The following is a 26,991-nucleotide window of genomic DNA, read 5'->3' on the forward strand; positions in this document are numbered from 1 at the left end:
TCGTCAGCGCTTTTCACACCATCTCACCTTCCAGAACCTTCCCTGGCAGCCAGGCATCCCTCAGGTGTTTCAGCCTAAAATTCCCATCAGCCCCAGCTAGCTGCGATGGGAGTTTTTTGTCCTAAACATCTGTAAGCCGCCAGGTTAGCAACGGCTGCTCTAGACTTCAGCTTATGCAGCAGGGATCTTTAGAGCACATTATCCTTTTATGTAATTATACCCACATTTCAAAAATAAAGAATTTAAGCTTCATGCCTAATTCGATACCAGCTCCATGTAGCCCATTTCATCCATTAAGATTCTATTTCAATATATCCTTTAAATAAAAATATGACTTTGATCCTGAAATTGGGCTGTTTTATATCCCTACCTCAATATTAACCTGAAGAACAAGGGCAATTATTCTCAAGATCATTAAATTATTGTCTCCCCTTTTGAACTTTCAGATCAGCTGCCTGCGTCTCCATAGCAGCCGCCGTCAAACTGATGTCCAGGGCAGAGACGGAGCCTCCAACCAACAGCTCCCAGGCCTGCAAATGCTCTCAATGTCTCTGAGAATTATATCCCACATGCAGAAGTCTGCGCTTGTCCACTTTACCTCCTCTCAACCTCTTCCCCTGCATTCAAGAGGTGCATGGCTTGGGGAGACTCCCAGGGGCCAGGCCTAGAGGGTTTGAGGTTCCTCAACCCTCTATTAAAGGTTGACTATACAGTATCATATACAGAAGGGACCTGAGGGTCATCTAGTCCAACCCCATGCAATCAGGGCCGGATTTAGGTTTCATGAGGCCCTAAGCTACTGAAGGTAATGGGGCCCTTAAAATGTCCAGCTGTCCTTTGTCAACAACAAATTCTCACTGGTTTTTGTGTTGAATATACGCTGTGTGTGTGTGTTGTTGTCATTTAGTCGTGTCCGACTCTTCGTGACCCCATGGACCAGAGCACGATAGGCATTTCTGTCTTCCACTGCCTCCCACAGTTTGGTCAGACTCATGTTTGTAGCTTTGAGAACACTATCCAACCATCTCATCCTCCGTTGTCCCCTTCTCCCTGTGCCCTCCATCTTTCCCAACATCAGGGTCTTTTCCAGGGAGTCTTCTCTTCTCATGAGGTGGCCAAAGTATTGGAGCCTCAGCTTCACGATCTGTCCTTCCTGTGAGCACTCAGGGCTAATTTCCTTAAGAATGGATGCGTTTGATCTTCTTGCAGTCCATGGGACTCTCAAGAGTCTCCTCCAGCACCATAATTCAAAAGCGTCAATTCTTCGGCAATCAGCCTTCTTTATGGTCCAGCTCTCACTTCCATACATCACTACTGGGAAAACCATACGCTATATGGTAATTTATGGACCTGATAGGGATCACATTCATCCAGTGCTTTAACAACTGCACTGGCTCCCGGTGGAGTACAGGGTTTTGAACTTTAAAGCCCTATGCAGCCTAGGACCCACATACCTACGTGACCGCCTCTCTTGGTATGCCCCGCGGACTCTTGGTATGCCCTGTGGAGGACCTTAAGGTCCACAAATGACAGCACTTTGGAGGTCCCAAGTAGCAAGGTGGTTAGATTGGTCTCAACTAGGGCCAAAGCCTTTTCAGTACTGGCCCAGACTTGGTGGAACACTCTGTCAAAAGAGACTAGGGCCCTGTGGGACTTGACATCATTCCGCAGGGCCTGCAAGACAGAGCTGTTCCGCCTGGCCTTTGGTTTGGACTCAGTCTCACCCTTATGTTTCCCTCCCCTTATGGTTTTGATCTATGGGCTACTTTTAAAATGAGGCTGCATTTTAAATGGCATTTTAACCTGTATTTTAAATTGCACCCCCCATTATGTTTTTATTGTAATTTTACTGGTGTTAGCCGCCCTGAGCCTGGCTCTGGCCAGGGAGAGCAGGGTATAAATAATCATCATCATCATCATCATCTAAAGCCATTTGCACAGAACAAAATATGTATTTTATCAAAGTAATTGTTGAACTGAAATACAATTAAGAAGTATATTAATAGTGAAATACATCATAGGAGCCTACGCAACACAAAACACTGTTGCTGCATGTAGGTTTTGTTTTGTTTATCTTATATTTCGGAAACGTACATCCAGGTTTTTTTCCTTTAATTTTTTTGGGGGCCCCAAGAGAGTGGGGCCCTAAGCTATAGCTTGTTTAGCTTATACGTAAATCCGGCACTGCCTTCAATGCACCATCCCACCTCTGCTTAAAAGCCTCCAGGAAGGAGAATCCACAACCTCTCATGGGAGTCTTTTCCACTGTCAGAAAGTTCTTCCTGATGTTTAGTCAGAATCTCCTTCTTGAAGCCACTGGTTCGAGTGCTACCATCCAGGGCAGGAGAAAACAAGCTTGCTACATCGTGTGTCACATCCCTTGAGATATGTGAAGATGGCTATCTCCTTCACAAATCCCGGTGTGAAATAGTTCTAGTGGAAGTGGAGGCACTTTATAAAAAGAGACCTATTCTAAAGGGGAATCTTAGGCTGGGGTCCTAATGCAAGTTAAAGACAGAAGCAAAGTTTCCTGCCCGCCCTACAAAGCAACCTGCCTCCCTCGCCGAAGGGTCTACAGCCAGGTGGGACCCCTCTTGAACTGTGTGTGTGTAAAATCTTTCCAAGCTGGGCTTGGATCACAAAATAAGTCAACTCAGAGACAGGCAGCCTCCAGGTGCTGTTGAACTGTGCAGCATTTCTCAAACTTGGGTCGCCAGGTGTTGTTGGACTATAACTCCCATCATCCCTAGCTAGGAGGATCAGCAGTCAGAGCCAGTGTGGTGTAGTGGTTAAGAGCGGTAGACTCGTAATCTGGGGAACCGGGTTTGATTCCCTGCTCCTCCACATGCAGCTGCTGGGTGACCTTGGGCTAGTCACACTTCTCTGAAGTCTCTCAGCCTCACTCACCTCACAGAGTGTTTGTTGTGGGGGAGGAAGGGAAAGGAGATTGTTGGCTGCTTAGAGACTCCTTAGGGTAGTGAGGGACGCGGGTGGCGCTGTGGGTTAAACCACAGAGCCTAGGACTTGCCAATCAGAAGGTCGGCGGTTTGAATCCCTGTGACGGGGTGAGCTCCCATTGCTCGGTCCCAGCTCCTGCCAACCTATCAGTTCAAAGTGCAAGTAGATAAATAGGTACCGCTCCGGCGGGAAGGTAAATGGCATTTCCGTGTGCTGCTCTGGTTCGCCAGAAGCGGCTTTGTCATGCTGGCCACATGACCCAGAAGCTGTACGCCGGCTCCCTCGGCCAATAAAGTGAGATGAGTGCTGCAACCCCAGAGTCGTCCGCGACTGGATCTAATGGTCAGGGGTCCCTTTACCTTTAGGATAGTGATAAAGCGGGATGTCAAATCCAAACTCTTCTTCTTCTTCTTTTTCAGGGATGCTGGGAACTGTAGTCCAACAACAGCTGGTGACCCAAGTTTGAGAAACACTGGTTCCTCTGTTAATTCATAAAACTTGGGCCCCAGAGCATCTCCCTACATGAGACCCTGAAGGGTCACAGTCATTGAGCGAGAGACGCCAGTGGTCTGACCTGGCGGAAAAGCAGCTTCTGAACTTCCCCGCACAGCCCCCTGTACCCACCTTTCACTCAAGTGCCTTTGTGTCGCTGGGATAGGTCCCTGGACTGCGACGGTTTGCCTTGGTAGTGGGGGGGGGGGTGGGGTGGGATGGAGAAAGGAGCATGTGCACCCCTGGATTTTGCACGGAGAGAATGCTCCAAGTGAGAGCCAAATCCATTGCTCCATCCCAGTTTTTCCTCCACCCTCGCCCACATGCACAAGAAGGTTGCTCATGGGGAGACCACGCTGGAAAATCTCCTCCCACCTTGTTTGGAAGGTACACTGACCAGTTTGCAAGGGAGCAGCCCTTTCTCTAGATACCTGGCCTGCAAAGTGATGCAAAACGGAGGACATACACCTCTCACTTATCCCTGCTTGGACCCAGAGACCAAGATTTTTCTGCCCTGCCTGCTCTTCGTTGACAGCTCTAAGAACTCAGTTAATGAACCAGAGTCTGGCTGGCATAGCTTGCTTCTTTAGAAGCACTTCTTTGCTGCATTTCGCTCCCCCGCCCGCACCTTGCGCTTAAGAATCTAACTCTCAGGTTCTTAAATAAGAGGATTAGTCACACCTGTCAGGCTGTTGCTATCCTCCCACTTAACTGCGCTTCCATGAAGCCTGTTTTTATAAGTGATTTATTGCAATTATCTAATGGAAAGTGGGGTTTTTTTTCATTAAAAAAGCACTCCTATGACTCCATAATTTTATTTAACATGGTGACAATCACAGCCTGCTGAAGTCGCTTGTCAACCCAATGGAGTATGGAAACTGCTTTGTTATGGGAGGGTGCAAGATTTTGGGCTTTGGATGCCATCTCCCAATTTCTGGTTGCCAGGATCCTGCCCAGCTCCCTTCCCCTTCCTCCCCAACAGAGGAAGTCTCTTGCCCCCCCAAGCTGCGCTGACCTTGAAGACTTCCTAGACTTAGCAGTCACTTCTTCTCAGCTTTCTGAGCTGTGAAAACTGGTGAAATCCATGCTAGGGAGCATTAGGAAAGGAAAATAAAACTCCTGATGCCATTACACAGCTGCCTTTGGAATAGCATGTGCAGTTCTGGCTGCCTCACCTCAGAAAGGGTATTGCAGAGTTGGAAAAACGTCCAGGAAAGGGCAACCAAAACAATCAAGGGGACAGTTACAGGTAGGTAGCCATGTTGGTCTGCTGTGGTTGAAACAAAATAAAAAAATTCCTTCCAGTAGCACCTTAGAGATGTTTGTTATTGGTATGAGCTTTCAGTGCCCTTCAGCTCTCTATACTGGACAAACAGGCCAAACCCTATGCCAAAGGATAAATGCGACATTAATCTGATATCAGGAACCCCAAGACAGAGAAACCAGTAGGAGAACACTTCAATCTCCCAGGACATTCTGTACAACATCTCAAAGTAGCTGTCTTATTACAAAATAATTTCAGAAATAGACTGGAAACAGAAGTTGCTGAATTGCAACTTACTACCAAACTTAAAACCATGGAGAAACCTGGTCTGAATAGAGACATTAGACATTATCTCATTATACATGATAAAGCTATTTTTAGCCATCTCACCCCTTGCTTTTTCCTGTAAGACCAATTGCAGTCATCAGGTTTACCACACCTATCAGTCAATCACCCATTCCCACCACCCTTCTGAGTAATACCCCTCCCCACCCTCTCATTATATATAAGGGTCTGGTGACTTCTGTTTCAGTGTGTCTGCACATGAAAGCTCATACCAATAACAAACTTAGTTGGTCTCTAAGGTGCTACTGGAAGGATTTTTTAAATTTTGTTTCGAATCAAGGGGCTGTGAGGGAAGGTCACAACATTCAGAACTTTTAAGAGAAAAGGTGGGTAAGAGGCTATCATGATAGCACTTAAAAATATGGAATTTGCTCCTGTAAGAGGCAGCGATAACCACCAAATTGCATTTCTTTAAAGGAGGATTAGAAAAATTCCACAGAGGAGAAGGCTCTCAACAGCTACTGTGTGCTGTCTCCACAGTTTGAGGCCGTAGCGGATAGCTCAATTGGTAAGAGTGCGGTGCGGATAATGGCAAGGTTGCAGGTTCGATCCCTGTAAGGGACAGATGCATATTCCTGCACTGCACGGGGTTGGACTGGATGATCCTCAGGGCCCCTTCCAACTCTATGACACCAGTTGCTGGAAACCACAGGAGGGGAGAGCGCTCTTGCTGATTTTTCCTGTAGCGCAGTTTTATGAGTATCAATATGGAAGGTTTTTATACTGTCAATCAATCTTTATTACGGTCCAGAGACCCAACAAATCGTTACAAAGCAATGCACAATTCAGACAGCCTATCTCCAGGTTAAACAAGCATTTTGTTCAGACTTAAAGATAGGGATCATTGGTTCTTACAATCACCGATTAAAAACTTTGCTACTGCTAATGTTCTAGCGTTTGTCCGGTCTTCCAATAGGAACCTGACATAGTGAGCCTCTGATTTTCCTGGGAAAGGTACCAGAAAGGGTAATATCAGTTCAGCCCTAGCTTGCTCATATTTCGAACACTGCAACGCTTTTTCAAAAAAATTACCTGGTATGTGGTTGATTCCACAGTCAATCACGACCGCGCCAGGTTTGATCCAATCTCCTTTCACCATCTCTGCCTTGCCAGCAGCAACCACCAGGATATCCGCTTTGCTGACCTGCAAACAGAGCTTGCATCAACCCAGTTCTGGGCACCACAGTTCAAGAAGGACACTGACAAACTGGAACGTGTCCAGAGGTGGGCAACCAAAATGGCCAAAGGCCTGGAAACGATGCCTTATGAGGAACGGCTAAGGGAGCTGGGCATGTTTAGCCTGGAGAAGAGGAGGTTAAGGGGTGATATGATAGCCATGTTCAAATATATAAAAGGATGTCACATAGAGGAGGGAGAAAGGTTGTTTTCTGCTGCTCCAGAGAAGCGGACACGGAGCAATGGATCCAAACTCAAGAAATAAGATTCCACCTAAACATTAGGAAGAACTTCCTGACAGTAAGAGCTGTTCGAAAGTGGAATTTGCTGCCAAGGAGTGTGGTGGAGTCTCCTTCTTTGGAGGTCTTTAAGCAGAGGCTTGACAACCATATGTCAGGAGTGCTCTGATGGTGTTTCCTGCTTGGCAGGGGGTTGGACTCGATGGCCCTTGTGGTCTCTTCCAACTCTATGATTCTATGATTCTATTCTAACCCAGAGTTCACAAGGCATGCTTCACTACCCTTCCCTCTTGCTCAGTCTCTCTCCTACCCCACCCCTTTAAAGCAAATACTCTATTTTAAAATAAATATTTAAAGGCAGGGAGAAGAGAGGAGAAGAACCCAGTGGTGGCTGGAGTCCATTAGGACTGCAAGGCCCTTCCCCCTCTTGACCCCATGCTTGATGGGGACGTAGGAGAGGGCCTTCTCGGTGGCTGCTCCCCGACTCTGGAACTCCCCTCCACTTGAGAAGTCAGACTGGCGCTGCACTATTTTTATTGTAATTATCTGTATAGTTGTTACATATTTTTATGTATGTGTGTGTGTGGGGGGGTGTATTTGTGTATACATACACGTGTGTGTGTGAATATTGTTTACTATCCCCCCCCCATTTTAGCTGTTCCCATCAGGGGGGAGAGTGAGCTATAAATAAATTTAGAAGAACAACAAGAACAGGAAGAGGAAGAAGAAGTAGGGTGTAATGCAGGAGGCCAACAGTAGGTGGAGCCAGAGCCAACGATGGGCAGAGCCAACTAATCCTATCTTTGTCCCTTGCATCCTCTCTGCTGACTTCTACAAGGAAACAATGAACAGGGTGGTGATACAATGACTACTGCAATCAACACAGGCAACTTTGCACTTCCAAGCACCATATTAATAATAATAATAATAATTTATTATTTATACCCCGCCGGCCTCCCAGCCTTACCTCCTCAGCCAGGGACGCAGTCTTGGAGTGGCATGTCGTCACAGTCGCGTGGTTCCAGAGCAGGAGGTCGTGCATTGGAGCACCAACTATCTTGCTGCGACCAATCACCACGGCTCTTTTCCCAGCCACCTGAACACCTGAAACACAGAACTCACGATTTAGTTCTGCCTGAATTCCGTGCCGTGGTAATGACGTATTTCATTTTTTTTTAAATAATATTTATTAGATGTTTTATAGTTACAGAAAGAAAAAAGGTAGAAAAAAACAATACACAAATTCAACAGACAATACATCGAAAATAAAAAAGATACAATACAATACAACAATACAACAAAAAAAGACAAAAACATTTAAACACACATCCAAGTTTCATATCTATATCTTTCATTTGCTTGTTTCCTCGACTTCCTCGCACCTCCCTTTTTTGTATTCTACTTCAAATTAGCTGGTTCAACAAATCCTTTCCCTCTTCCTCAATTTTTGTTCTATAATTTATCCTAACACAATTTAACTTTAAATTTTCCACTTTAACGCATTAAGAAATAATATTCATATAGTTCTTAATAACACTTCTGCTAAAACCATATAGCTTCATTCCAATATTCTTCTAACATTCATTAATTTTGCAATATTTCTGTAAATATACTTTAAATTTTTTCCAATCTTCCTCCATCGACTCTTCTCCCTCTGGTCTTGGATTCTGCCAGTCATTTCCGCCATTTCCATATAGTCCATCAGCTTCATCTGCCATTCTTCCAGAGCTCTTGTGTATTCCAATACTTTGCAATGAGTATTCTTGCTGCTGTTGTGGCATACATAAAAAGATTCTATCCTTCCTTGGCACCAGTTGGCCGACCGTGCCCAGGAGAAAGGCCTCTGGTTTCTTCAAAAAGGTATATTTAAATACCTTTTTCATTTCGTTATATATCATTTCCCAGAAGGTCTTAATCCTTGGGCATGGTAATGACATATTTCAGCCTCTAGGGCTTGTGGGATTCCACTGCATGAAAAAAGCAGAAGCTACACCGCTGAGCCACTTCGCTTCCCCACAGGCACAGTGGCATCTTTCTACTAATCTTTTTTATATATATAATTTTTGTTTATTTTCCATTTAATATTATACATTCACATCATCATTATCCACAATACCACCCTGGCTCTGTAGAGCCTATTGACTTCCTTCACTCCCGCCTCATGGCTTTCAAAATCAACCTTTATATCATTGCAATTTATACGTTTTCCAATTCTAATTACGCTCATTATAGAACGGCTCAAAATTTACATAAATATAGAAAGACGGAAAATCTCTCATTACAAGTCTTCAAACAGCCCTGCTAGTGACGGTAATTGCTTACAATAATCTTTCAGATATCGTATAAATTTACTCCAATCCCTTTGGAATACATGATTGTGCTGGTTTTGGATTTTTCCTATCAGCTTCGCCGGTTCTGCAAAGTCCATCTTCATCTGCCACTTTTCTTTCGCTGGTACTTCTTGTTATTTCCATTTTGGGGCTAAAATAATTCTTGCCGCAGTTGTTGCCTACATCTTCCCTCAGAATCTCTTCACCCACTATAACCAGTAAAAAGGCTTCTGGTTTTTTAACAAAAGTCTTTTTAAACATTTTCTTTAACTAATTATATACCATTTCCCAGAAAGCCTTTACATCTTTGCAAGTCCACCACATGTGGTAGAAGATACCTTTCCTCTCCTGATGATTTCCAGCACTCATTAGTTCTTGTCTTGTACATTTTAGCCCTTTTTTCTTAATATTTTGTCCCTAGCACAGCAAAACACACCAGGACCTTAATTCTTCCTGGACCTCTTTCACAGTAGCATCTTTACCAAGGCAAGAGGCCATGTGGCTCTTCCTTGCTCACCTGTCTGCCTGATGAGCTCCATGCATCCTTTCGGCGTACAGGGAATGAAACAGTCTCCGAGGTCGCCACGCGAGAGCTTCCCTGCATTAATACTGCTCAAGCTGAAAAGGCAAAAATAAAGCAGCAGTGGTCAGTGGTCTCTGAGGAAGGAAAAAGCTGGCTGGAGTTCTATTCCCTCGTTCTAAGTCTGGGGCAAACTGAAGTGCAACCTCCTCTGGAAATAAATGAATTGGGGGGGGGGGTAGATGCAAATGTTCTCTGTTCCAGAAGATACAAGCATCTGGTTCTGGACTGAAATCCCTTTGCCATATACGGTATGCATGTGATGATAAAGGCTGAAACCTTCTCACTTCAGTAGCAAAGATCACCAGTGTCAAAGCACTAATTCTTCAACACCAACTTCGTTGGACTGGTCATGTTGTGCAGATACCTGTTTAACGTCTTCCAAAGCAACTACTCTATTCCAAACATAAAAATGGAAAGTGTAATGCTGGTGGTCAACAAAAGAGGTTCAAAGACTCTCTCAAGGCAAATCTAAAAAAAAAAAAAGGTAGTGGTAGCTCGGGTTAAGAACTTACTTCGTTCCGGAGGTCCGTTCTTAATCTGAAACTGTTCTTAACCTGAGGTACCACTTTAGCTAATGGGGCCTCCCACTGCCACCGCCTCACAATTTCTGTTCTCGCCCTGAAGCTAAGTTCTTAACCCGAGGTACTATTTCTGGGTTAGTGGAGTCTGTAACCTGAAGCGTCTGTAACCCGAGGTACCACTGCAGTATAAACACCGAGAACTGGGAAACACTTGCCTGCGGGTGCTCCAATTGGAGAACAGCCTTTCCCAAAGGTGTCATGGGCTTTGAAGACGCTCGAACTCAGGACACAAGGGAGAAATGTGCTAAGAGGAAGGCACGCTTGGCAAACCCTCACTGTGATCAATTCCCTCCTGGAAACCTATGTCCCCACTGTGGAAAGACGTGTAGATCCAGAATTTGCCTCCACAGCCACTTACAGACTCACTTTTAAAACTGTGTTGGTATCTTACTCGGCTACGAGGGATCGCCAAAGAAGAAAGTAAACCTTCTCACTTCCGTCTCATCTTCAGGCAGCTCTCTGGGATTCCAGACAGAGGGCATTCCTATCTCTACCTGGAAATTGCAAGGGATTGAACCTGCTCTACTGCAGACCTTTGACCCTTCCACAAACTTACCCGTCCACATCCTTTTCAGGTGCCACAGAATTGGTGACTTTCTCCGTGTTGATGGGCTTGTTGGTATCCAAAGGCAATTGTACTATAAACCCATGAACAGCAGGGTCGTCGTTCAGATTGTGAATACATCTCAAGACCTGTTCGTTTAAAAGCAGGAACAGGACCGGGGCGCGGGGGGGGGGGGGGAGGAGAGAGAGTGAGAATTAGAAAGAAACAGGTGAGGTTCTGCAACAAAATGTTGCAGCATAGCATTCTCCTGTTCAGGGTTCCAGTCTGCCATTCTATCTCCCTTCCTTCTATCCCCCACTGCTCCTCACATCTGCCAGCATTCTGTGCCTACTGAACATGCTAACCCATCATGCTAGTCCTCAGTGAACTGTTTTGAACCTTCTCTCTGTTTTTTTCCCTACATGTGGTACATGTGTATAGTTGGGGGGCGTTTTGGGAGGGGTCACAGGAGGATGAACACACTTATGTCCGTTAAAATATTTGAATTATCCACAGATGTCTGAGGGTCGCTCTCACTTCCATCCCTGAGGAAGTTTATAAATAACTCCTCTGTATGGAAGGAGGAAATTAGCTATCTAGACAACAAGGTGGTTCATTCCAACACTTTTAATTTTGTATCTCATAGAATCGTTCTCTCTTCTGAACCTCCCAACATGCAGCTTCATAGCACAATAGCAGGTGACAGTAAGGTCACAGGTTCAATCCCAGGGACCTCCAACTGAGAAAGATCTCAGGAAGCAGATTTAGGAATCGATGAGGCATTTTCAGAAGAAACCGTGATCCGGCAAATGCAACAGGATCTCCCTGTGAAACCACAGAGAGATGCGTAAAGCAGAACGGGTTTACCTCAGCTTCTGTTGCAGTGCTTGGCAGCTTGATGTGGTTGGCATTGATCCCGATCTGGAAAATAAGAGAACAAAATAGAAATCATTAGACTCTACGAATTGTGATGTGATTAGATGAACAGCAGCCAAGTAATTTTCTCATTCTGGAAGGCTCAGGAAATAGATGGCAGAACTGAGCCGAAACCTTTGGCTCCTTTCATGTACAGAAAGGGACCTTGCTCTGGGCAACTTTTCCTGAGAGAGAAAGTGTTTGCCCACTGGGCAGGAAAACACGTTGCCAAGGCAACCAGGAGACATGCGCCGTCTTCTCACGCTGCGATGTGAAGGTGGTTTAGCTGTCCACCATCAACAAGGCAGCGTGCGGCGGCAACAGCATGTCTCCACCTTGCCCTCTTCTCCCTGGTCTTGGGATATAAACAGAAATAATATTCAGAACATTTTGTCTTTCTTTCTTTCTCACTGTGACTTTCCGTGGAGGCGCTTATTTGGAGCAGCTGGGCACCAGGGCAACGACCACAGATCGGTGGCAGACCATAATGTTCTGGGAAGGGATGTAGCTCAGTGACAAGAGCGTCCGCCATTGCTGTCAGTCTGTGAGGATAATACTAAGCTGGATGGAGGAGCAATGGTCTGGCCCAGCACATGGCAGCGTCCGATGTTTCAAACTCATTCCCCACATGCAGATTGGCCATCCTGTTTGCCCATCACAACGTTCCTCCTAGAACGTTGCATCCTTTCCATGCGCCGCTGCCACAGCCAGGAATGGCGAGAGGAGTGCAGAACGACCACGGCTACACATGGTGCTGAAGCAACACCCAGGTGCTCTCCCTGAGTCACTGTTTCCTGGGCTCTGACGTGGTCCACCAGGCTATACCCACTGTGCCTCACAGCCTTTCTCAAATGTGAAGGAAATAAACAGCTACCCTATCTTTAAAAGACATCTGAAGGCAGCCCTGCTCAGGGAAGTTTTTAATATTTAACGCTGTACTGTTTTTAACACTTGATTGGGAGCCGCCCAGAGTGGCTGGGGAAACTCAGCCAGATGGGCGGGGTATAAATAATAAATAAATTATTATTATTATTATTATTATTATTATTATTATTATTATTATCAAAACTAAAGTGAAAAGGGGGAATGAAACACTCCAGAGAACCCTACGCTATTTGGGTGCGTGGGTAATTTTACCTCAGCAGCAGCCTTGAGTTTCATGCTAATGTAGAGATTTGAATCATCCCGATCACCAACCTTTAGAAGGAGGAAGAGAAGAAAAAAAAATCACAAACAGAAGGCAATTTATTGGTTTCACTTATTTTTGGTTCGGTTCCTAAGATAACTTAGCTCAAGGAAGTCAATGAAAGAAATGTTTCTCACCCCCCCCCCCCACTTGTGCAACCACCGACAGGGTGTCTCCTTGCCCCCCCCCCAAGCTCGCCCGGAGGATAATAGGACCCTCCTTTAAATGCGTGTAATGGTATGGAGGTGGGAACCTCACACATAATTAGCAGACCTCCCAGTTTGGGGCAACCCTGCCCTCCAACATTAGGCCTCCATACCAAATCCCATATTACGCAAGAACCGTCTGCTTCCTTATGTTCCGCTTCGGTCAATGAAATTCCAACTGGGGGAATGAGCAGTAGCAAATGGGTGAAAGGGTTAAGCCTTTCCTCATCCCCTGTAAATTTTAATTTCCTCCTCCCAAAGACTGCTTCACAGATAATAAGCGGTATTTCAAGACACAAAGTGGCCACGGACTACACTGTTCCAGACAGGCCAATGCCAAAGTTTCATATATATATATATATATATATATATATATATATATATATATACATACACATACACACACACACATACACAGTGGTGCCTCGCAAGACGAAATTAATTCGTTCTGCGAGCTTTTTCGTCTTGCGAAGCACCACTGCGTATTGACGGTTTCCCATAGGAATGCATTGGCGGCTTAAAAAAAAAAGGCGCAAGACGTTCCGTCTTGCAAAGCAAGCCCATAGGGAAATTCGTCTTGCGAAGCAACTCAGAAAACGGAAAACTCTTTCGTCTTGCGAGTTTTTCGTCTTCCGAGGTACCACTGTATATATATATTACAGAAAAACTGTTTTGCGTGAAATTCTGTCCAAAATATCTGGAGGACATCAAAGTGGGTGAAGGATGCTGTAACGTCTGACCCCGTGAGCATCTGCTTTAGATGAAAACAAATCTCAAAATTGTAGATCTAGCCACTAACCTGTAGAATGGCAAGGCCTGGTCTGAAGCCCGGGACTCTCTCCTTCATTTCTGCCACTTGGCTCTTGAGCCTCTGCCTCACTTGCCTAGAAAAGGAAGAGATCGGAGGGAGAAAAGAAAGGCACCGGTCACAAATCCAGCAGCAGGAAAAACTAGGAGAAGGAGAGTTCCAAACAGATGTGCCAGGGTTCAACTCGGAACTTTCTGGAAGACTTAATCTTGGAACCTATGTTCCCACGTTATTCATCGTGGAAGTGGGAAATGGGGAACCCCTGACTATTACTTTGCTACCTCTGCCCATAGAGGTAACCTCCCCTACGTGGCACCCTCCATGTTGTGGACTACAACTCCCATCAGCCCCAGCCAGCCTGGCCAATGGTCAGGGTGATGGGAGATGTAGTCCTGGGAGGCACTAGGTTGGGGAACACTGGCATAATGCATGAAGGTGGAAAGAGAAATTGTGACAAAGCAAAAGTGTAAGAACCCAGGGAGATGCCTTATACCGAATCAGACCTTTGGTCCACCTAGCTCAGTATAGCGGTACCTCGGGTTAAGAAATTAATTCTTTCTGGAGGTCCGTTCTTAACCTGAGGTACGACTTTAGCTAATGGGGCCTCCTGCTGTTGCTGTGCCGCTGCCGCACGATTTCTGTTCTTAACCTGAAGTAATATTTCTGGGTTAGCGGAGTCTGTAACCTGAAGCATATGTAACCTGAGGTACCACTGTACGGTCCATACAGTCTGGCAGCAGCTCTCTGGGGAGACGCTGGGGACTGAACCCGCAACCTTCTGCATGCAAAGCAGATGCTCTGTCACTGAGCTACGGATTCCAAAACACCAAGGTACAATCCCAGAGTCAGTGGTACCTTGGGTTACAGACGCTTCAGGTTACAGACTCCGTTAACCCAGAAATAGTACCTCGGGTTAAGAACTTTGCTTCAGGATGAGAACAGAAATCGCATGGCAGCGGCAGCGGGAGGCCCCATTAGCTAAAGTGGTACCTCAGGTTAAGAACAGTTTCAGGTTAAGAACGGACCTCCAGAACCAATTAAGTTCTTAACCCGAGGTACCACTGTAAAGCAGTTTTCAAGAGGCAGCAAGGAAATCTATGCATTTTCACAGGAGACATCTGTGTAAACACGTCATTTGTTACTCTGCATTGGCTCCCAGTACATTTCTGAGCACAATTCAAAGTGTTGGTGCTGACCTTTAAAGCCCTAAGCGGCCTCGGTCCTGTATACCTGAAGGAGCGTCTCCACCCCCATCGTTCTGCCCAGACACTGAGATCCAGTTCCGAGGGCCTTCTGGCGGTTCCCTCATTGCGAGAAGTCAGGTTACAGGGAGCCAGACAGAGGGCCTTCTCGGTAGTGGTGCCCGCCCTGTGGAACGCCCTCCCTTCAGATGTGAAGCAAATAAGCAGCTATCTTCTTTTTAAAAGACATCTGAAGGCAGCCCTGTTTAGGGAAGTTTTTAATATTTAATGCTGTATTGTTTTTAACATTTGATTGGAAGCCGCCCAGAGTGGCTGGGGTAACTCAGCCAGATGGACGGGGTATAAATAATAAATTATTATTATTATTATTATTATTGATTGCATCCCGCCTTTTTCTCCAAGGAGCTCAGGGTGGAGCACATGGTTCTCCCCCTCGTGTAATTCCTACAGCAACCCTGTGAGGTAGGTCTGGCGGAGGGGCAGTGACGGGCCCAAGGCCATCCCGTGAGCTTCATGGCCATAGCTGCCAAGTGTCCCTTATTTGAAGGGACAGTCCCTTATTCCAGAGCCATGTCCCGCTGCTGTCCCTTATTGATAGATGTCCCTTAAATGATGTCCCTTAAATTTCAAAGGAAGCAGCTCCTCTCCCTCCCTCCCTCCCTGCCGGCCAGGGAGGAGGGAGGCTCCAACTGTGTTGCTTGGCTGTGTTGCTCACCCAATAAGAAGCCTAAGAACGACTGGGGGGTGGAGCTTGCATGCCTTGTGTGTGGCTAGTTAATGCAAGCTGAGGAGGTTTTTGAATGCTGGACGCCATTTTGTTGCACGTGCTGCTGCAAACTTTGCAGTGCAAAGCCAGGCCGGGGAGCCATCTTAAGTTGAGGCTGCATAGGCCTTGTGGTGCATGTGATTTTCAGTTGAACCTCTGGTTACAAAGTTGGTTGGACAGTGTTCTCGAAGCTACCAGCATGAGTTTGACCAGACTGCAGGAGGACAGGAAGACTGGAGTGCCTGGAACAGGTGAGGCTGCAGGTCCCTTATTTTGGCTGCTGGTCCCTTATTTTCAAATCTGTAAGTTGACAGCTATGTTCATGGCCAAGTAGGAGACTCGAACTCTGGTCTCTCCCAGGTTCCTAGTCAGACACCCTAACCGAAATACCACGCTGGCTCTCAAAATACACCCTGCTGGCTCTCACGCCACCCGATTTAGGAACAGAAAAGCAAACACAATAAGCTACGCCAACACAAAGAAACCACAGTTCATTCTCATCTGTACTATATGTAGGATCTCATGGATAAGTATCTGTTTCTTGTTCATGATATAGCTGGTCTCCAACTGCTGTTCAGGCACAAGCTAAAAAGATTAAGTCAGGCACATTCATTGTGCACTGAAAAATAATAAGATTTAAAAATAACAAGCCAGTGAAAACAAAATCAAATGGATCCGCCAGTTGCTATTACAGTCACTCTTGAGGCGCACTGCACCACGCCGGTTTGCAGAAATAAGAATACTCGCATTGCAATGCCATCTACTGAGCACTGGGTGCAGCTGCAGGTAACAGAAACTGCTTTTGTAAATAAAAAAAGGTTTTAATTAAAGAGCAAGCAGTAAGTCCCATTTTTAGCCTGTAGATATTCATAATATTTGACAAGGTATGCAGATCTTCAACTACTGACCTCTGTTTAAAAGTGTTTTGCTTTGATTTCATAGCTTTCTGCTTCTTACTTTGCCCATCCTGGCAGCCTCCAGATGTTGGGAACTACCGTATTTTTCATCCCATAGGACGCTCCGTCCCATAGGACGCACGTAGGTTTTTTTGTGGGGGGGGGGGGAAATAAAGGAATTTCCCCCCCTTTATTTCCCCCCCAAAACCAGGTCGGGGAAACCAAACCAGGTCGAGGAACAGCGGGATGGTGGCGCTGCGCCTCCCTGCTGTCCCCCGAGCTTGTGGGGCTGGCCGATGTCTGCCCGGCGTGAGGGGCGCTCTGCTTCAGCGCGCCCTGTCCACCGGGCGGCAGGCTGCTATCCGCAGTGTGGAGAGCCCTGCGGGGAACTCCTGCAGGGCTCCCCACGCTGCGGATGTCTGCCCGGCGCGAGGGGCGCTCTGCTTCAGGGCACCTCTCGCGCCGGGCAGCGTGCTGCTTTCCGCAGTGTGGGGAGCCCTGCGGGGAACTCCTGCAGGGCTCCCCATGCTGCGGATGTCTGCCCGGTGCGAGGGGCACGCTGCTTCAGGGCGACCCTCGCGCCGGGCGGCAGGCTGCTATCCGCAGCCTAGACAGCCCTGCGGGAACTCCCGCAGGGCTGCCTAGGCTGCGGATGTCTTCCTGAAGCCTGGAGAGCGAGAGGGGTCGGTGCGCACCGACCCCTCTCGCTCTCCAAGCTTCAGCGAAAGCCTGCATTCGCCCCATAGGACGCACCCAGATTTCCCCTTCATTTTTGGAGGGGAAAAAGTGCGCCCTATAGGGCGAAAAATACGGTAGTTTTGACATCTGGAGAGCAGCAGGTCGGCAAAGGCTGACATAACTCATTTATTCATTATGTAGGTTTTGGCAATGCACTTGTAAAAATGCACAAGGGAAAATCTGAAGAACCCAGAATTATGAGAATGGATCGTAAGTCCACCAGCAATTTCTAGGGGTGGGGGGTGGGGCTAGATTCTAGGCATGTGTTTGATACTTGCTTTCTTTTTCTTCTTCTTTTAGATAAAAATCTGGTTCTGGCTGCAAAGAAGTTAATACTCACACCTAAGTAAATTATTACTTCCACCTGGAGGAAACCAGTGTGCTACGCAGATCTGGCACCAACATTTGGCATCGCTGGGCAGATTAGGAGAACCACCGCAGATTCACACCCAATCCCCCCCCCCCAATTTCTTTGGTAGTCCAGCACTCTAAAAAGCAGCAGATGGGTGGATCTTGCCACCATTTAAATATCCCATAATAATCCCGATCTGAGGCATTGCAGGAAATTAAAAGGGTGGCTAGAACCAGCTGCCAGCACCACCTAAAAGATTGCCACCACCATGGACCACTGACAAAGGATGCTCTCTCAACTAGGGCTAGAGCCAGGGCCTTTTCAGTACTGGCCCCGACTTGGTGGAACGCTCTGTCACAAGAGACTAAGGGCCCTGCGGGACTTGACATCTTTCAGCAGTGCCTGCAAGACAGAGCTGTTCCGCCTGGCCTTTGGTTTGGACTCAGTCTGACCCTTATATTTCCCTCCCCTTATGGTTTTGATACATGGGCTACTATTAAAATGAGGCTGCATTTTAAATTGCATTTTAACCTGTATTTTAAAATTGGTGTCCCCCACCCTTTATGTTTTTATCGTAATTTTACTGGTGTTAGCAGCCCTGAGCCCGGCTCTGGCCGGAGAGAGTGGGGTATAAATAAAAATTTATTATATTATCATTATATCAAGTGAGACCATTGGTCCAGCTAGCGCAGTAGTGTCTACACTGGCTGGCAGCAGCTCCTTGGGATTTCAGACAGGGTTTTCTCCCAGCTATACCTGGAGATACCAGGTATTGAACCTGAGCACTTCTGCATGCAAGGTAAAGGTAAAGGGACCCCTGACAATTAAGTCCAGCTGTGAACGACTCTGGGGTTGCGATGCTCATCTCTCTTTATTGGCCGAGGGAGCCGGCGTACAGCTTCCGGGTCATGTGGCCAGCCTGACTAACCTGCTTCTGGCGAACCAGAGCAGCGCACGGAAACGCCATTTACCTTCCCGCCAGAGTGGTACCTACTTATCTACTTGCACTTTGACGTGCTTTCGAACTGCTAGGTTGGCAGGAGCAGGGACCGAGCAACGGGAGCTCACCCCGTCGCGGGGATTTGAACCGTTGACCTTCTGATCAGCAAGTCCTAGGCTCTGTGGTTTAACCCACAGCGCCACCCGCGTCCCTGCATGCAAGGTAGATGTTCCACAAAAGAGCTAGAGCCCTTCTGCATCAGCAGAGACTTTCCCCAGGGCCCGTTCAGATCTGGAGTTGTCTCTTAAGATTATACTTTGTCCTTTGCCTGCAAAACCTCCCTTGGGAGGTTGTGGACTCTCCTTCCTTGGGGGTTTTTAAGCAGAGGTTGGAGGGCCATCTGCTATGGATGATCTAGTTGAGATTCCTGGATGGCAGTGTTGGACTCTCCCAAAGGACATTCACTGGGCACCTTCATTATACACCTTTAGGCGCCAGGCAAAAACATTTTTTTAACCCAGGCCTTTGGTTGATCTGATTTACATCACATGCCCTTTTAAAATGTGGTTGTTTTTTTAGGGGGGGGGGAGCTACTGGGTTGTTTTTATTATGTATTTTGTGGTTTTAGATCTTGATTTTATTCTGCAAACTGCCCTGAGGCCCCGCAGGTATAGGGCGCTATATAAATTCCATAAATAAATTAGAAGAATAACCCCCGGGGACTCCTTCCAACTGTACAGTTCTATGAATCGGCAAAAATATAACATGTGAATCTGTCAGCGGTTAGCACCTCCCCTGCTAACTTTTGTTTCACAATTTTTAGAGTTGGCAGATTCTGTGATGAGCCATAAAGGACAATCTGTTCTAAATGTCAGCTAGTTAATATTTCACCAAAACCCACTCAAATATCTCCCTCAGCTGCCATGCTAGGGGCAGGAGGCGAGGGCTGAAGTCCCAGTACAAGAGATTACAGGTGCCCCTACCGTGTCCCAAATAAATAAAGCCTATTGTTCTTCATATTTTGCCCTAATACATGTGTGAGAAACTTTGGTTCTTGTGAGGGCCGCATTTATGACTTAGTGACCTTCTGAGGTCCGACCTTCTGAGGTGGGTGGGGACAGGGGCAAAAGTGGGTGGAGCTACAAATATGAAGGTTCGTTTTTGTACAGAAACATAGCCATTGTGTTTGATTCTCTTTTAAAGATATCCAAGTTGGTGGCCCTCAGTACACGATGCTCACCCATGGTTCTGTCACAGCCTCTCAGCCTAACCTACCTCACAGGGTTGTTGTGAGGGTAAAATGGAGAGGGGCCACAATGGACACCACCCAGAGAAAAGGAAGGGCGTAAATGTGATAGGAAACAAAAAACTGTGGGAGTAAAGTACTTTGTTTGGTCTGTCCCACATCTCGGCAAGATAACGTGCAGATACAGCAATGTATAAAGGTCAGTGGACCCCTGACAATCAAGTCCATTTGTGAAGGACTCTGGGGTTGCGGCGCTCATCTCGCTTTACAGGCCAAGGGAGCCGGCGTTTGTCCGCTTCCGCAGTTTTTCTGGGTCATGTGGCCAGCATGACTAAGCTGCTTCTGGCGAAACCAGAGCAGCACACGGAAATGCCGTTTACCTTCCCGCCAGAGTGGTACCTATTTATCTACTTGCACTGGTGTGCTTTCGAACAGCTAGGTTGGCAGGAGCTGGGACAGAGCAACGGAAGCTCCCCACATCGCGGGGATTCGAACTGCCGACCTTTCGATCGGCAAGCCCAAGTGGTGGTTTAACCCACAGTGCCACCTGCATCCCTACAGCAATGTACAGTGGTACCTCTGGTTACGTACTTGATTTGTTCCGGAGGTCCGCTCTTAACCTGAAACTGTTCTTAACCTGAGGAGACACCACTTTAGCTAATGGGGCCTCCTGCTGCCGCTGTGTAATTATCTTCTCATCCTGAAGCAAAGTTCTTAACCCGAGGTACTATTTCTGGGTTAGCGGAGTCTGCAACCTGAAGCGTATGTAACCCGAGGTGCCACTGTATATCTATATATTAAATAACTTTGTGGCAACTGAAAGAGACATACAGATTTATTGTGGCACAATCAATGTAGCAATGGCATTTGCTGCAACATTTACTTCTTGGTTTCATGCTTCTACAGACTTCATCAACTTGGTGTTCTCCAAATATTTGGGACTGCAATTCCCATCAGTCCCAACCAGGAGTTGTAGTCCAGAACATCTGGAGGCAGTTTCCGAAATTCACATTTTGCACCTAGCTACTGGCCACTTGTGACCAAGTGCAGATGCTGGGGTGCTAGGACAGCGCCTGATACCTCCAAAATCTGGAGGTGCAAGCCTAGAGATCCTTGGACTGTGTTCACACACTAGTAACACATCCTGAAGAATTCTATCCGTTATATTTTATCTGCACAATCAGAATGGATTTCAGGAACCAAAACGCTTTTCCTGCGCAGCCTGAACAAGAGTGGTAAACAACGTTGTAGTTAATTGTCGTCGCTTGTCTTCACTTACCCCCAGCCCACTGCCCTGCTCACAGTTGTGAAGAATATTCTGACGTCATGAACACTCTGTGTCACCGTTAAGAAAAAGAGGTTGAAATAGGCCAATATATATGTGGGCTGTCCCTGGATCAAGCGACTTTTCTATTTTTTAGTTCTCAAAGTTCTTAATCTAGCTCAAAGTTGTCATCTGAACTAGGCAGATGTTTAACTTAGAATCAATCACAGTCAGGAAAATAAAAGACCTATGCCAAAATGCTAATTAGACATTCCATTTTAGCAACCGTAACCTTGGTTTGAGGAGCCATTTGGCACCTAGGTTATTATATAACCGAGTTTCTAACACTATCTGGAGGGTATAGGTAAAGGGGACCCCTGACCATTAGGTCCAGTCGTGACCGACTCTGGGGTTGCGGCACTCATCTCGCTTTATTGGCCAAGGGAGCCGGCATACAGCTTCCAGGTCATGTGGCCAGCATGACTAAGCCGCTTCTGGCGAACCAGAGCAGCACACGGAAATGCCGTTTACCTTCCCGCTGGAGTGGTACCTATTGATCTACTTGCACTTTGATGTGCTTTCGCACTGCTAGGTTGGCAGGAGCAGGGACCGAGCAATGGGAGCTCACCCCGTCACGGGGATTCGAACCGCTGACCTTCTGATCGGCAAGTCCTAGGCTCTGTGGTTTAACCCACAGTGCCACCCGCGCCCCATATCTGGAGGGTACCAGTTTGCTAAAGGTTGCTCTATAGTGATCTGATTGCTATGCAGGAAAAATGCAATGTGCAATGTGGCCTTTTGATAAGTAAACTACTACCACCGCCAAACAAAAAGGTCCCTTTTGTCTTCTAGTGTAAAGTGAAGTGTTGTATGAACTGTCTCCCCAACTGCAGAGCGCCCACAGCAGCCTAGAGCCCTGCTTCAACAGAAAACACAGATTCAAAGCTGTTCTCAAGTTGTAGGTCATTTCAAAGAATAATCTGGATTGAGCAGCTGTAAACAGAATTTCCCCATCTGTAAAATGGGGAACAGTAATAAATAAATAAATATTAAGTTGCTTCAAATAATGGAAAAAATATATCTCTAAATTTACCTGGCAGAGGGAAAAGCTATGAACTAAACATAAAATTTTGATAAGATTTAAAAGAAAGAGGAGGCTTTGCCCTGCCAGACCTGCGATTGTATTATGAGGCAGCCTGCTTGTGCTGGTTAAAATAATGGATCGTATTGGGAAATGCAGACATTTTAGATCTAGAAGATCATGACATAAAATTTGGCTGGCATGCTTGTCTTTGGTATGGGAAAGCTAAAATTTATATGAGTTTGACAAACCACATTATCAGGAAGAATTTGTATAGATAGAGTCTGGGAGAAGTATAAAAATTTGCTGGAAAGAAAAACACCTCTAAGGTTATCTCTCATTAAGCAATTACAATTAAAAGAGTTACCGGTAATATGGATAGACAATGGGCGACTTATAAGGAATTATTGGATTTTACAAGGAGGGAACCCAGATTGAAACCTTTGGAAAACTTAAGGAGTTGAGTCACGGATTGGTTACAATACCACCAATTACATGATATGTTTAAGCTAAATTAAAAATGGGGTTTTGGACCAAAGCTCACAATTTGAAAGAGAATTATTACAGAACAAGGATAAACATTTATCTAAAATGTATAATTTTTTACTAGAATGGAAAGCAAAAGATGAGCTAGTTAAAGCTTCACTGACACACTGGGCAATAGATATAGGACATAATATAGACTGAAACCTCTGGGAGAAACTTTGGAAGTATGATTTTAGATTTACTGCATGTTATTCACTGAAGGAGAACTATATAAAAATGATTCATAGATGGTATTTAACTCTGAGTAGGTTGGCTAAGATGTATAAATCCGAATCTGATATGTGTTGGAAATGTAAAGAATGGAAGGTACTTCTTTCATATGTGGTGGACATGTAAAAAGGTAAAAGAATATTGGGAAATGATTTATAATGAGCTGGGGAAAAACCCCCAGAGTTCTTTTTGTTAGGAACAATCCAGACAGAAATCCCCAGATTTTATTCCCAGAATAAAGATTATTTATGTATGCTACAACTACAGCTCGAGTTTTGTCAGCCCCAAACTGGAAAGTGAGAGAGGTCCCAGGGAAAGAGGACTGGCGACTTAAGATGTTAGAATAGGCAGAACTTACAGGTTTAATGTATAGAATATGACAGCAAGAAGAATATTTATTTAAGGAGGAGTGGAAAATATTTAGTGACTATATGGAAAATAACTACATTGCTGAAAACAATGGCAGCATTAAAAAACAACAACAGTGTAATTATTGTTTGAGGGACGTAAAAATGGAGAACTGGCAAAAATGGTTTTAGTAAGAATATGCAGGAAGAGTAGATAAACAAAATGAACCAAGGAAGGAGAGGGAGGGAAATCCTTGTTGGATATTTAATGGTATGTAAAATGTCTGTTTTGTTTGTAACATTGAAAATCCAATTTAAACTTTTTTAAAAAAAGAGAGAATCTAGGGGCAGCTGAAAGATTAGCAACTGTATTTCAGTATCAACTTCCATGAACTAATGTCCACTTTACATATCGGATGAAGTCTAGGCTCTAATTCACAAAAGCTGAAACCCCATTAAATCATCGCCACCAAGAAGACACTGTGCTTGTTATAAATCAGATGGGGAGCCTAAGGCAGGCTTTGTCAACCTTGGCCCACCAGATGTTTTGAGACTACAGTTCCCAGCATCCCTGACCACTGGTCCTGCTAGCTAGGGATCGTGGGAGTTGTAGGCCAAAAACATCTGGCGGGCCATAGAAGAAGAAGAAGAAGAGTTTGGATTTGATATCCCGCCTTTCACTCCCTTTAAGGAGTCTCAAAGCGGCTAACATTCTCCTTTCCCTTCCTCCCCCACAACAAACACTCTGTGAGGTGAGTGGGGCTGAGAGACTGTGACTGGCCCAAGGTCACCCAGCAGCTGCATGTGGAGGAGCGGAGACACGAACCCGGTTACCCAGATTACGTGACTACCGCTCTTAACCACTACACCACACTGGCTCTTGAGGAAGCCTGGCCTGTGGCCTTCCAGATGTTGTTGGGCTCAACTCTCACATCAGTCCCATGGCCAATGGATGGGGATTGCGGGAGCTAGAGTACGGGAACTTCTTGTGGACCACCGGTTCCCCACCCCTGTAAAGAACAGATTCACATCGGGAATCGCTTGGAAGACACATTCATGTGAGCATTCCAAGAACCAGGAAAGGAGGAAAGGGCATATGTTGCTGCAGGAATGAAGGAACCTCACAAACAAAGGTCTAAGGCATTCCACAGGCTTGCAAGTTCAACCAGATGAAACTACAAAGGCTCCCTGGTTAAATTTCATGCAGGCCCAGATCCTGTAGTGCAATGCTCTTGCCTGAAGCTGTTTGCTTTGCTGGCTCCCTCGTCTTTCCACTTCTAGCGCTGTGTTAAAATTGTGCAACTGGGTGATGAGCTGGGGGAGGGGGGGGGGAGAAGGGAAAGGCAGCTGCATCAGATGCCAATTATCCGCTTCCAATGCAAAATTGACACATGAAGGTCAACCTGTATGGATTCAGCGGCAGAAATGAAAGAAGTGCCACTAAATTAAAGCAGTCCGCATTGCTCAGCCATCAGCTCTGGTTGCATACGCGCTATACATTTAAAGCCAATGACTTGCCCCTGAATAATCACGGGAACTGTAGTTTACCTCTCGCTGAACTATAATTCCCAGCACCCTTAAATTAAACTACAGCTCCCTGCCTGCAAATTGCCTAGGGACGTATATGTCCAATTCACATATGGGAGACGCAGGGCAGGGCCTTCTCCGTGGTGGCAGCTCCCAGAGTCCCTCCCTCGAGAAGCTCGACTCGCTCCCTCCTTGCTTCCCTCCCACCTTCACGTTCCAATGGGCTGCTGGGAACAGACTGCTTTTAAAGAAAGGGTTGGTGCCGTGCTGCTTTAATTGCAGTTATCCGTATGCTTTTAAGATATTTTATCTATGCATATAGTTTAAATTCGGATTGCTTTCCCTGCCCTTAAGTTTTTAGTGGCTCTTATTTTTGTCCATAAGCCACCTTCCTTGCAAGTAAATAAATATATAATGATAATAGTAAAAAATAAAACGTTGCCCAGAATGGAATGCAACCCTCAGGGTGCAGGGGTAAAATCACAGAATTGTAGGGCTAGAAGGCACCACGACGGTCATCTAGTCTAACCCCCTGCAATGCAGAAATCTCTTGCTTGAACCAATGACCCTGAAATTAAAGAGCCTCATAGCTCGGTTGCTTAGAGCATGGTGCTGATAATGCCAAGGTTGCAGGTTCGATTCCTGCATGGGGCAGCTGCATATTCCTGTGTTGCAGGGGGTTGGACTGGATGACCCTCAGGGTCCCTTCCAACTGGACAATTCTTTGGTTCTATGCTCTAGCGACTGATCTATCGCTGACGACTGGCCATGCTGGCTGGGGCTGATCTGAGTTGCCAGCCCAACAGGAGCTGGAGAGAGCCTAGAGAGGCTAGTCTGCCTTGAGGAAAAGGCCGGTCTCGGGTTCGATTTACAGCCCCATGACGCCACCAGCTTGCAGAGACTCAGCAGCGTCGAGTCTGGCCCGTGCCTGGATGGGAAACCACCTGGGAACCGGGCGTAGGACACACCTTTGGCCTCCAGGCGATGGGAGGAAGGCGGGCGATTTTTATTTAAAGTTAAAACGAACGGCAACTTCTTGCAACAACGAATTAAGTTGGATGGAAGCGAAGGGAAACGGCACGTGGCTTCGGAGGAGTCAGCGTGGGAGGGCTCCCTCCCTCCAAGCACGAGACTCTGAAGCTCACGGTCGTGAGTTCGAGTCCCCCGCTGGGAAAAAGCGCAGCTGATCCCCGTGGTCCCTTCCAACTCCACAATTCCACGAAGCTGGTGAAATCTACGCCAAGTGGCGCGCAAGTCCCGCGGAACTCCACGCGGGCGACTCCTGTCCGGACGTGCGCTGGGGCGCGCAGCAAACCCGGCATCCTTCATCCTAAAGAGGGGTCTGGCCCTCTTGGAGAAGTGGGGCGCAAAGCACGCCCCCCCCCCCACTTACAGCCCCGGCGACCCGAGTCCAGGTGCGCCCTAGCAGGCCCCGAGAGCGATGCATACACGCGTCTCCTTCCTTCCCGCCGCCCGCCTCCCCGCGCGCAAAGCCCGGCCCTCCCCAAAGCCCCGAGGGGGCGGCGGCGGCGGCGACCTACTCAGAAACGGCCTTGCCGCTGATGATCTCGGCGGGAGGCATGGCGACACCCCGGGCGAATGCAGCTCCTGCGCTCAGTGAAGCCCCGATGGTGCCTGCCGAGGGGTCAAAAGAGGCCCGCCCCGCCCTCCCCGCCCCTCTGCACGGGACACCCACGTGGCCGCGAAACTTTTTCCTCTCTCCCCCGCAAGCCCAGGCCGGTCGACCCCGGCCGATCCCCGCCCGCGCCCTCCCCTCCTCGCCGGGGGCGGAGGCAGCAGCAGGAGGAGGAGGGAGCCAGCGGATCTCCAACGCGACTGGCCGCCTCTTCCTCCGGCGCGCCCGCCCCCTCGAGGCCCACGATCCGCCCCTTTGTGCGCGATCCAAGGTGCGTCGGTTCCCCCGAGCGAGTGCAACCGCCTCCCTCCGCCTCCTCCTGAGTAGCTGGGGCCGGTGGGGATCCCTCGCTGCCTTTCGATCTGGTGGAAGAGAGGCCACGGGGTGGAAAGAAGGGTGGTTGTGTCGGACCATAGCTGTCCATTTACAGATTTGAAAATAAGGGACCAGCAGCCTCGAAAATAAGGAATCAGCAGCCAAAGTAAGGGCTTTTGGCTTAGCTTATGCAGAAATCCGCCACTGATGGAGCCATGTTGCTTTGGCTGCGACTGACTGTGTTTTGCAGGGGGTTGGACTAGATCAGGGGTCAGCAACCAGCGGCTCCGGAGCCGCA

The 26,991-nt window shown here is 47.0% G+C and overlaps 1 protein-coding gene across 2 annotated transcripts in view; it reads right to left on the bottom strand.

The window, feature by feature from the left end:
- Window positions 1-26,600, bottom strand: part of MTHFD1 (methylenetetrahydrofolate dehydrogenase, cyclohydrolase and formyltetrahydrofolate synthetase 1) — an 81,134-nt gene extending 54,534 nt beyond the window's left edge. Inside the window, exons 1-8 of one of the 2 annotated variants that reach the window (XR_014509848.1) lie at window positions 26,284-26,599; window positions 13,619-13,703; window positions 12,565-12,624; window positions 11,380-11,433; window positions 10,525-10,661; window positions 9,322-9,422; window positions 7,442-7,578; window positions 6,092-6,203 (exon numbers count right to left, since the gene is read on the bottom strand). Coding sequence is in view for 1 of the 2 variants with exons in the window: in XM_083435084.1 (XP_083291210.1) it covers window positions 6,092-6,203; window positions 7,442-7,578; window positions 9,322-9,422; window positions 10,525-10,661; window positions 11,380-11,433; window positions 12,565-12,624; window positions 13,619-13,703; window positions 26,284-26,324 (727 nt within the window). In the remaining variant the exon portion in view is untranslated. Of the gene's footprint in view, window positions 1-6,091; window positions 6,204-7,441; window positions 7,579-9,321; window positions 9,423-10,524; window positions 10,662-11,379; window positions 11,434-12,564; window positions 12,625-13,618; window positions 13,704-26,283 lie in introns of both variants that reach the window. The other variant, XM_083435084.1, reaches the window with a different exon arrangement.
- Between the last annotated feature and the right edge of the window lie 391 nt (window positions 26,601-26,991).

Source organism: Podarcis tiliguerta, assembly GCF_965153285.1.
Source record: "Podarcis tiliguerta genome assembly, chromosome: 1".
In the NCBI taxonomy this organism is placed as follows: Eukaryota; Metazoa; Chordata; class Lepidosauria; order Squamata; family Lacertidae; genus Podarcis; species Podarcis tiliguerta.